The following is an 11616-nucleotide window of genomic DNA, read 5'->3' as shown; positions in this document are numbered from 1 at the left end:
GGCCCCCCCCCCAGACACAGGAGGCACCAGTAGCTGAGCTGGGGTGGGGCAGGGAGACCCCTCGTGCTTCCCAGCGGACCCAGCGTGGAGGGGACGGCCTGAACGCTCCCCAGCAGACCCAGAAGTGGACCGGATGTGCTTCTGTTTCATTTCCGGGTCCGCTGCCACATGAACGACTGGTGCCTCCTGATTCTGTGGGGGGGGTGGGCAGGCACCTACAGAAGCTGCCGATGGCAACAGCCCTGTCAGGGGAGGCACCAGCCCTACCGACAGCATCAGTGTTGGCCATTGGGGGGCACCAGCCCCGTCAGGGAGGGAATGTGCACTCCTGTGCATCCCCTACCAGTCGCCTATGTGTTGCTGAGAGCACTGGGGACCACCGCCCCCCAGCACTTCTGTGAGATGCTCCATGCGCCCCAGCATTGCAGCACTCGCGAGCCACCTGGTACCTTGAGGTATGTAGAAAAAAAATTTAAGAATGTCTCTATGTCTGAATCTCTGAATCTTTCCAAATCAATTCAGAGGGTTCCGATTTGATTTGGAGAGATTAAAAGGTCCTCTGATTCAATTTAGATTCAGAGATTTGGCTAACAAATTGGGCCAAATCTCCCCCACACTGAATCAGGGACTGAAGCTTTGCACAGCTCTAATTGCTATGTGCAGGTCATAGTAGTTTCATAGTAGGTAGGATCAGGAGGGTCCTGAACAGATCATCTAGCCTGACCCCCTGCCACAGGCAGGAATGAATGCTGGGTTCACAAGACCCCAGACAGCTGATCATCCAACCTCCTCTTGAATTTGCCCAAGGTAGGGGCGAGGACCACTTCCCTAGGAAGTTAGTTCCAGATTCTGCCCACCCTAACCATAAAATACTGCCTTCTGATCTCTAGCCTAAACCTATTCTCCATCAGCTTATTACCATTGTTCCTTATCACTCTAGGTGGTGCTGGGGAGAATAGGGCTCTTCCTATTGGCTGATGATCTCCCCTGATGAGTTTGTAGGCAGCCACCTGGTCCCCCCTCAGCCTTCTCTTGCTGAGGCTGAACAGGTCCAGGTCCCTCAGTCTGTCCTCAGGGCCTGTCATGTTGCCCTCTCACCAAGTGGGTGGCCCTCCTCTGAACCCTCTCTAGGCTGGCCACATCCCTCTTGAAGTGCGGCGCCCAGTTCTGGATGCAGTACTTCAATTGCAGCCTGACCAGTGTTGCATAGAGGGCGAGTATCACCTCTCTGGACCAACTTGAGATGCATTTTGGATGCGTGACAAGGTATGGCTGGCCTTGCTGGCTGCAGTCTGGCATTGGCAGCTCATGTTCATCTTGGAGTCAGTAATGACTCCAAGATCCCTTTCTGTCTCTGTGCTTTCAAGAGGGGAACTTCCCAGCCTGTATGTATGCTGTGGATTCCTTCTCCCAAGGTGCAGCACCCTGCATTTGTCTCTGTTGAACCCCATCCTATTCTTGTCTGCTCACTTTTGTAGTCTGTCTAAATCTAGTTGCTGCCTCTCTCTCCCTTCAAATGTGTTCACCTCGCCCCACATCTTAGTGTCTTCAGCAAACTTGAGCAATGTGCTTTCAACCCCCTTGTCCAAGTCACTGATGAAGATGTTAAACCCCATCAGCCAGTTTTTTACCCATCCAACTGTACAGGTACCAATGCCATAGTCGCTTAATTTATTAATGAGAATGGGGTGAGAAACAATGTCAAAGGCCTTCTTAAAGTCTAGAAGAACTACGTCCATGATGACACCATCACCCAAGGATTTTGTTACCCGGTCATAAAAAGCAATGAGGTTGGTCAGGCAGGACCTGCCTTTGATGAACCCATGCTGGTTACCCCTGAGCATGATCTCCCCTGCTGGCCCCCCACAGATGTGCTCCTTAATGATTTTCTCCAAGACCTTCCCGAGGACCGAGGTGAGGCTTACAGGCCTATAGTTACTTGGACCTCCTTCCTCCCTTTCTTAAAACTAGGGACCACATTATCTAGATTCCAATCCCCCAGCAGTTAGCCAGATGACCATGAATGCTCATACAGCCGGGCCAAGGGCTCCACAATGACCCCTGCCAGCTCCCTCAACACCCATGGGTAGAGGGCATCTGGACCTGCAGATTTAAAAATGTCCAGCCCTTCCAGAAGATCCCCAACAACATCTCCACTGACCCAAGGCCTGGCAGAGCTATCCGTGAAATTGTCCCTACCTCTGGCAGGAGGGATGTCCCGGTCCCTGTTCAAGAAAACAGAGGCAAAGAAACTGTTAAAAATATCAGCTCTCTCATCTGGCGTAGCCACAAGGTTACCATTTGAGTCTTGCAGGGGCCCTACATTGCCTAGTACCCTCTTCTTGCTCCCAATGTACTTGAAAAAGGACTTTTTGTTGTCCTTAATCCTGGACACTAGCCTGAGTTCCATCTCTGCCTTGGCCTTCCTAATAGCCGAAGTGGCCTGCCCATATTTAACATTTCTGAATTAAAGCATGCTCGGTGCAGATGTAGTCTCTAGACAACGTAGCTGCCAAACTCTAACAAGTGTCTAGAGGGCTGGGGGAAGATGAAATTTTTCAAAATACTGCAACTTGGCCAACAGTATGCCTTGTCTCCCCACAGGGACAGCAAAAGGCAAATCCTTAAAATAATGGAAAACCTCCAGCTATATTTCATATCCTTGCTCCACAGCACTAGAGTTTGCTTAGGGAAATGGTTATATGAATTATTTTAAACTTGGGCAAAATAATGTATTCTTCTCTGGTTATATCCTTGAAAATGTCTGAATAATTTTGGCAGAAACTTTCAGCAAGGGGGTTGGGGACTTAACTCAGAGCAGACACACGGCCTGCAAAAATGTCATTCCAAGTGGTTTAAGTACAGCAACATTACAGGCTGATGAAAACATGGGCCAATAATGAGAAACGGTGAGCAAACTTAGACCCTGCTGGAATTTCTACTTATTAAAAAAAGACACGCACACAAAACTCACGATACATGAGCACTTCAGACATTCATACCCTGATCCAGCCTCAATCAAAAATTTAAACAATAATAGAAACCAAATTTTTGGAAAGAAATTAAGCAGAAGGAACTGCTGAAGAGGAAGGGATGGTGTTCTCATGTAAATAAATTGTCAGAACACATTATCTGCTACAGCACTTTGCAGAACAGCATGATTTTGAGGGAAATCCAATGCTTGGATTTATAGCACTATTAACTTGCCAAATGCCCTAATAGCTCTCACATCATGCAAAGATGCATTCAGTTACAGATTATGACATACAGGGGAGACCTTAACATTTCAAGTTATTTGTATCCCAATAACTGTGAGCAGTGCCCATGTTACCTCACCAGTCTGAGGAAAGGCTATAGTTACCACTGTTACTATGGCAATATTACGTACAAAGTATACAAGCAAACTGATGCTTGCGTCTTCTGTCTTTGCACTGCCAATATACTCTTTCTCTCTTTCTTCCCCTTGTTTTGAGGGTGATCAGCTGTGGGGGGGGGGGGGCGATCATTGTTTCCTAAATTTTGCTTCATTGTTTCAGTATAATTTGAAAAGGGAGGAAGGGTCATGAAAACATCAGTAACCTAAAAAACGGGACAGACAAACAAAATATTCTTTTTCCACTTTCAAAAGAGATTCAGCACATCTATTCTTCTTCGCAAGTCCAGCAAACAAAACTGAACCTCTATAGTCCAATAGAAGAATGCCTGTGTGGGAACAAAGAAACATTTACACATCCCACTGTTGCCAAGGAAACAGCCCAAACATTTGATTTTGGCATATTTATTAGGAATCACTCCCCTCCCCCTCCGGACCCCTGCTTCTCCAAAAAAAGGATTCAGTGTCACATACTTAATGGCTGTGAAAACAGTCTGGTGCATTACTGGGAACAGAGGTATTATTGTTGCTATTCAGGACAAACTCATAATAATTCAAGATAAAAATAGTTAAATGCAAGAACAGATTTTCTGGGTGAGAACACAGTACCAGTATAAAACTTATTCAGCTGTTGTGTATGTATAGCAGCAGACACTAGATTTACAGTAAACTCTTGCTTACTGCTTTTCTATCCATTTTCTATACCGTTACCAGTTAGCAATACTGGGTCCTTTATACTTCTGCTTGAAACATTTCCTTTTAATTAGTAATCCTTCAGTCCAGGAAGGGTGAGAAACAGGATTATTAACTCCGAAAACCAGTTTTAAGTGAATATGCTAGGTTATCCAGAAGCTATAGGATTCATCAAAAAGGAAGCAGTATTAACTAGCCGTTTCAGTCACTGCATCATGCAATCTCAAGCCAGTCATTCATGTTGACCTGAACCATCCCATCAATAATATATTGATAACACTTACCTCACAACAAAGACTGTGAAATTTTGTTCATTTAAGAATGTAAAATGGGAAGCACTATAGAAGTGCAAAGTATTATACTAGCACACAGGAAGAGCTGAATTCCTTCATCTTTTTTGTTTATTTAGGAAACTTTTACAAATCTGGGGTATTCTCGTGTAATTTGACAAAGTGATAAACTTTATCAAGCACTCTCTTTCCCACCTCTCATGACTTCCAAGGTACTGAGCAATCATATTAAAAACTGTTTCTCTTTAGCAGTATAATTCTGTTATCACTTCAATTTGGATATTTTGGGGCACTGATTTGTATCCTTTTACTTGCACTCTATTAACTACTATATTATATAGATTTGATATTTTTTAACTAGTGTCTAGTGCATTTGCAGTTCATTTAAGAGTGAAGTTATATGTTACACTTAGATCATACGAAGGGCACTTACAACATGAGAATCAACACATTAAAACTCATTAACTTATTCTCAATACCTTCTGAGTACCTCACTACTTCAGGCAAAGTTTAACTCTGGGCCATGCTACGTATCTACTATGAGGGTAATTTCAGTTGGCTCTGAAGAGATAAAATGAACAATCTGCACTCCTCCAACATCCCAAGATGCACTGCTTCCAGCTGCCCCCTTCCTCCCCGCCCCACCTAAAGCAAGGATTGTGCCTAGGTGTCTTGGCTTCTACCCATGCCCTTGCTCCCCAGCCCTCTATTGGCAAGTCAGACTGGGGCAGGCAAGAAACAGTATTACCCCTTAACATGCAACTACTCACAGCATGTTCTAACTCTAACCACTTAACATTCAACAGATTTAGTATGGTCTCTAAGGATAACGTGCAACTTTGCCAAAGTAAGATAGCTTCATCACAGAAGGCTGGGGCAGACTTTTTCTGTCCCCTGTGATGCCCAATGTAACTGTCAAGGAGATAGACTTCTTTGGGTCAGAGGAAAAATAAAGTGAATTGTCTAAGAATATAAAGTACAAGGAGAAAGGGGCCCACACCTCTTCCTCTGTTCCAGAGCCCCATAAGTTTAACTCTGGCTCCACCTTCTCCCAGAATAAAGAAGTACTATACAGACATATGATTAACAAGTTATTTTAGGTTAAACCAACCAACATTCACTTTCACCACTAACCATATCAGCAATGGAGATATGACCCAGAGTTCTGGAAAGACAACCAGTTCCAGAAGCACCAGAAGGAAAAACTAATCCAAATAAGACAGTGGGAACAATAAAAAAGCTTAATAGTCATTACTCTGTAATTATTATTAACAGGTGTTTCCAGATTTAAGTTTCAGGAAGTTCTATAACCAGGAAACTCACTTTGAGAGCTCTTCAGAATTAGAACGTATTAAATATGTCTCTGAAGGTGAAAATTAACTCCCCTCAATTCATATTGCCAAATAATCTTCTGTATAAGCAATTAGTTAATGTTTTGCCCTCTCCTTGTTTGTTGCATACCTTTCACCCAGGTCAAAATTGGAGGGGAGGGGAGGGGAGGGGAGAGGGACCACAAGAACAAGCGCATTCCTTATCAAGATATATATAACAACCAGGAATACCAAGCCAAAAACAGAGAAGAGGATTTCATCATCCTGGCTTGCATATTTTATTCATTATGGAGTAAAGAGGTACTATTAGAGGACAAATATATACTGCTAACCTTATCACATTAAAAAAATACTCCATTCATAACAGTCTTTTCTAAATAACGATTACCTCAGTTCTGCCAGGAAGTGCCTGATAAGCATTCAGAAGTGGAGGAAATGTACTCTTTTTATAATGTTGAAGCTGGTTGCGATGACGCATTGTCTGTAACAAGGAAAAAAGTAAACAACACTATATAAACAGAGGACAATATTGCTACATCTAACTAGGTTCAAGTCAAGTCAAGTTGGTCCCAAAGCCATTGTGACTGTTGGGGCACTTTAGATGCTGTGCGTCATTGATTCTTCAGGCCAAGGGACCTGGTGGTGCCCATCTCCTCTCCAGGTATGGATGGCCATTGGCTCACAGGGAATTCATCTGCCCTTTGACAGGTCTTCTTTTTAGTCCTGTTGGGTGTCCACACACCCTTCTCACCCAGGCAAGCCCAGGTGAGGATGCCAGTTTAGTCGCCAACAACCTGACCATGGAACAGACTGTCCTGGTTTACATGGTACCAGATAGCATACCAGGAGAGGCCTAGCCTGACAGCATCTAACTAGGTTAGAATTACTAAATGACAAAGCCACCCTTAAACATATTATGAAAGATTTATATTAAATCATAAATCTTACCACTTATTCAATTTGGCTTTTGGGAGGAATTACTCATCAGATAGTACACAAGTTAACACCCTTTCAAAGAAACCCCTGGTTCTTGAGCAAGCTCTCTGGAATTATTTTTCCAGCCAAGAATTTGTGTTTGTTTGTTTGACAGGACAAAAACAATTTTGAAAAAAATCTTTGAAGAGAACCTGCCATGACCTTTATGGAGTTATGCAAACCATGCCACTCCTGCCATACTCTGGCTTCCAGTAAAACAGTTTAACATTATCCAATGCCAACTGCCCTGTCTGTCAGCATTTTTAAAAGATGTACACCCCTTTTAATCCCTTTAAATTCTCTTGGTAACTGGCTAGCATTCCTCCATGATGCTTGAAGGTAATGCTGCATCAATCATCTTTCTTCTAAATACAGAACTGCAGGTTACATTTCAGTCTAGGTATTTGTATGGACTCCTCCTGAAAAAGAGGGGTAGCATAGGCAGAGCCAAGTAATTAGCACTACTTCTGCAGCTAATGGATAGACAGGATTGTGTGAAGACACTACATTACTTCTGATTCAGAAAGCAGCCTGCACTAGGTAATGTGACATGTTTGAAGCCACTTCTGCATGGCACAGCATGTTTGTGGTTTAAACCTGTCTTCTGACATAGACATTAGAAAAATGTGGCTTATCTGGGCTAAGTCCCTAAGGAGGGATGTGGTGTCACCAGTCCCATGGGTTTCTCTCCTACCCTCACAGATGCCACAGCAACCCCTGCAATGTGGTAGAAATTCTACAGCCCAGGACAGATAGAAAGGAAGCAAGCATGCTCCACAGCATGCCCTCCTTCTTAGGGCTGAAAAGATTGTTCATCAGTTTATGAAAGTATATAACTGTTGCCTCCCTGTCAAGCCAGGCCTCTCTTGGTCTGCTACCTGGTACATGTAAACCAGTACAGCCTGTTCTAGGGTTGGGTTGTCGGTGACTAAACTGGCACCCCCCCCCAGTTAGCCTGGGTGAGGAAGGTGTGTGGACACCCAGCAGAACTAAAAAAAAAAAAAAAAAAAAAGGCCTGTCAAAGGGCAGATGAACTCCCTGTGAGCCAAAGGCCATCCATACCTGGAGAGGAGATGGGTGCCACCAGGTCACTTTGCCTGAAAAATCACTGGTGATGTAATGCAACTCAACTAACCTCAAAGAGGGGCTGTTACAGCCATTGGCAACACATAGGGAGTGCACGCAGGTCCACATACATGCCCTGAGCTTGGTGGTGCACCCCCTGCAAAAAGGCACTGCTGGCTCACCACTCCCACCCCCGACACCATCGGCAGCATCTGCAGGCAGTCCCCAATTGCTTCTGGCTGCTGCTAATGCTGCCAGTGGCGGTTGCAGGTGATCACTGACTACTGTTCAGTGCTCGCCACCCCAGCCCCACCCCGCACCTCCAACAGCACCATGGCTGCCTGCAGGAGCTCCCTGCTCGCCACCATCATGCCTCTGCCACCAACAGTGCCACTGTCAAATGCAGGAGCTCACCATGCCCCACCAGCCTCTGGGGGCACGCAGCATTCATGGTTACAGCATCTAAGATGCCCCAATGGCTGCAGTGGCCTCAGGACTAATTTGATTTGATAAGGTTGCCTGGGATAACAGACAGCAGATTTCATTGATTCTGAAGGTCCCTTCCAGGCCTCTGCTCACTTAGAAGTTACATCACTGGCTGACCTGACTGAAATTAGGTCTTCCTCCATGGCATAGTTTTCCCCAGAGTTGCTGCATGCAACTGCAGCAATAATCTAGACTCCCTGTGCCTATATGTTGGGAGGGCTGATAAGAAACATGGGAAGCACACAGGCACTCTGGACCTCTACTACTTCACGGCAGTTACCCCAGGTGTAAGGTTGTCTATACCTTCAGGGGACAGACCCTTGGCTAACTGTTAAAAAGAAGGAGCAAGCCCTGGCCATGCCACTTAAATGAGTAAAACTGGCAGGAAACTTTAGTCACAGATATTCAATCTTCCCCAAACAGACTGTAAGAACTGTTTACACATTAGCACCTGATAAAAGTAGGTTGTTGCCTCTGGAAACTCATGCTTCTGAACCAGTAAGTCTTTAAGGTGCCAGCCTGCTCTACAACCTACCTGACTTCAGACTCACACTGCTTTCATTGTCTCCTAGAACACAGAGGAACTACACAAACAACTCAGCTTTAAAAAGAAATGGTAACGTAGGAGGGAGCAAATAAATATAAGTGACTTCATTTCAGCTAGACCTGGGTCTCTCAGCATTAGCAGAAAATGCATTTCACCCCAGAGGCTGCTTGATTTCAGCAGCGCAGGGCAAAACTCTCCCGCCTAGCAGTGGAACTGCTTTTTGCCCAAAGCTTTGGGATCCCTTCAGTAACAAAAAGGAAGCTTATACAAAGTAGAAACTTAGACAAATAACTAGGGAAGAATATAAGAGCATTGCTCAGGCATGCAGGGATCAAGTCAGGAAAGCCAAAGCACAACTGGAGTTGCAGCTAGCAAGGGATGTGAAGGGTAACAAGAAGGGTTTCTACAAGGATGTCAGTAGCAAGAGAAAGAGCAGGGAAAGTGTGGGTCCCCTACTCAATGGCAGAGGCAATCTTTTTGAGCAGGGGCTTGGACTAGATCAGTGGTTCTTCACCTTTTTTATATCAGGATCCATTTGTAAATATCAGTGGCCAGTCCTGACCCAATGCCCCTCCTTCCTGACCTGCTGCCCTCCACCCCCAGGGCCCAGCCCTCCAGCATATGGGGCAGGGGATGGGTGTGCAGTATGAGGGAGGTGTGTGTGGGCTACGGGGAATCCAAGCAGCCCTTGCAGCTTGCAAATCAAACAGCCTGCAAGGGAAACCCCCCTGGTTTCCCCACATTTTTCTCTTTTAAAGGAAAATCCATTTTTAAAGTTTGTTCATGACTCTTCCATATATTCTTGCAACCCATGGGTTGAGAAGCACTGGATGAGCTGACTTCCTGAGGTCCCTTCCACCCCTAACTTTCTACCATCCCCCAGGAGGGGCAAGGACACATCCTTGCAAGAGCCCCCGTCTTTCACAGGCCCGCTGCGGGGCTCTTCCCGCTGCGGTGTGGCCCAAGGGTGTGGGGGATGCGCTCTCTTCTCAGGTTGGTTTTACAAAAGAACCGAGTACCCGCAAGGACCAAAGACGTGGAACTGAGACCAAGGCACCAAGCTAGGAGGCAACTGGGTGGCAGCTCAGAGGAAAGGCAGTAGCTCAAGCTGCCAGGAGACAGATCATTGAGAGATAGGGTCAGGAAGGCCCTCGGGGGGTCATCTAGTCCAACTCCCTGCTCAAAGCAGGACCAGCCCCAGCTAGACCATGGCAAGGAGCAGAGCGGGCAGGCCCCTGGCCAGCACTTACCGCTGCTGGGCGATGAGCAGCTCGGGGCGGGGGAGAGGCGCCGGTCCTTGGTGCGGCCGCCGCCGCCACCCGCCCCGCCCCGCCGGCTCGCACGAGCCGGGACAAGAGGCAAGGCACCGAGCTGGGAGAAGGGGATCCAGCGCTGGCTTCCCTCTTTAAAGAAAAAAATAACCCGCCAAACACTGCCTGGTTCCCCGTGACCACGTAGGCGGGCTCCCCAGAGCAGGTGATTGTCTCTGGTATGTCTTCCAGCGGAGGTCTATATTGAGCAGATTCTTTTTGGTGTTGGGTGGTGGAACCGGAGCGTGCTCCATCCACTCCATGCATTGACCTGGTATTGCAGTGCTTCTAGGACCGGTGCAAAAAAACAGGGGGGGAAAAAAAAAGGTTCCCCTCCCGCTGCTAGTACCGGTCCTAATAGCAATCGCTGCTACTGCCGCGGCTTGGTACCGGCGGGAAGGGGGCCTCGGTTTGCCGCGTGATGGTGACTAGGGGCTCTGCGGGGCTCTGCCGTTCGGCTTGCGCTGGGTGCTGCTCGGATCCGGCTTCCAACTGGAAATCACCCCTTAGCAGCCCCGCCCTGGAAACTGCAAAGAAGTCGCTTTTGCAGCGTCTTTGCCCAGAGTTTCCTTCTGGTCCCAAAGCTGCGTTCAGAAAATGCTCTTTCACCCAACCCGGGAAACAGTGCGGAGCTGCAAAGCGGCGCCGGGCACTTACCTCCTGCTCCACCGAGCGCCTGCTTTTGAGGGGCTCTCAGGAACATCTCTGGAAGGGCAGGTCACTCAAAAACCTGAAGCTAGGTTCAAATGGAAGTGTCAGAGTGGCTAAAACACCTTGAAGAGCAAATTAACACCTTCAAGAGCAAATTGGATGCTTATCTTGCTGGGATCCTGTGACCCCAGCTGACTTCCTGCCCTTTGGACAGGGGGCTGGATTCGATGATCTTCCGAGGTCCCTTCCAGCCCTAATGTCTATGAAATCTATTAAATCTGTGAAAAACCTGCATTTATTTAAAAAGAAATCATACAAATAATTTTAGGATGGCAGCTAACTTAGTACAGGCAGTTTCAGGGTTTCAGCAAATGATACTGCATCCTTTAGGTTAACTTAAAGGGTTGCTGCTGCTGCACAGTAACACAGCGTCCTGACCAGCTTCTCCCCTTTTACCTGATGTCAGGAAGCTGATAGAAAAATGAATGGCACCAGTGCCACCCTTGCACTCGTGTTGCTGCTCATCCTGATGGAAACAGCAGGGTCTCCAGCAAATGTAATCACTGCTGCTCATTCGTCATAACAGTTGTATAGGAAGTGGTGCCACGTGGAAGAGGTGCACCTGGGGGTGGGCCCACCAGAGAGCACTAGTGAAGTGCCAGCACACTGTGGCACCCGGCATTTCATGCAGCTCTACCTTGGCTATTGGCTTTTCAGCACAATTAAAGAAGACTGACAAGATTCAAGGGAGCAACAGTAATGTTTAGGGAACCCTTGATGCCCCAGAACTGGGAAGTCAGGTCTAATTAATAATATTTCACTGTCTAGGAGTAAGTCAGAAATAAAGTACCTTTCTTGTTCCCCTTCCTTTGCTTTTTTGCAGGGTTTAAAAGGA

The 11616-nt window shown here is 46.6% G+C and overlaps 1 protein-coding gene across 1 annotated transcript in view; it reads right to left on the bottom strand.

The window, feature by feature from the left end:
* LOC109320050 overlaps positions 1-10069 on the bottom strand; it is a 93498-nt gene extending 83429 nt beyond the window's left edge. Inside the window, exons 1-2 of the mRNA XM_019549979.1 lie at positions 10011-10069; positions 6076-6168 (exon numbers count right to left, since the gene is read on the bottom strand). Coding sequence (XP_019405524.1) covers positions 6076-6165 — 90 coding nt within the window. The 5' untranslated portion in view covers positions 6166-6168; positions 10011-10069. The remainder of the gene's footprint in view (positions 1-6075; positions 6169-10010) is intronic.
* Between the last annotated feature and the right edge of the window lie 1547 nt (positions 10070-11616).

The sequence above is a fragment of the Crocodylus porosus genome, unplaced genomic scaffold (genome assembly GCF_001723895.1).
Source record: "Crocodylus porosus isolate Cpor-Errol unplaced genomic scaffold, CroPor_comp1, whole genome shotgun sequence".
NCBI classification, from domain to species: domain Eukaryota; kingdom Metazoa; phylum Chordata; order Crocodylia; family Crocodylidae; genus Crocodylus; species Crocodylus porosus.
This window is presented reverse-complemented; position numbering and strand designations above follow the sequence as displayed.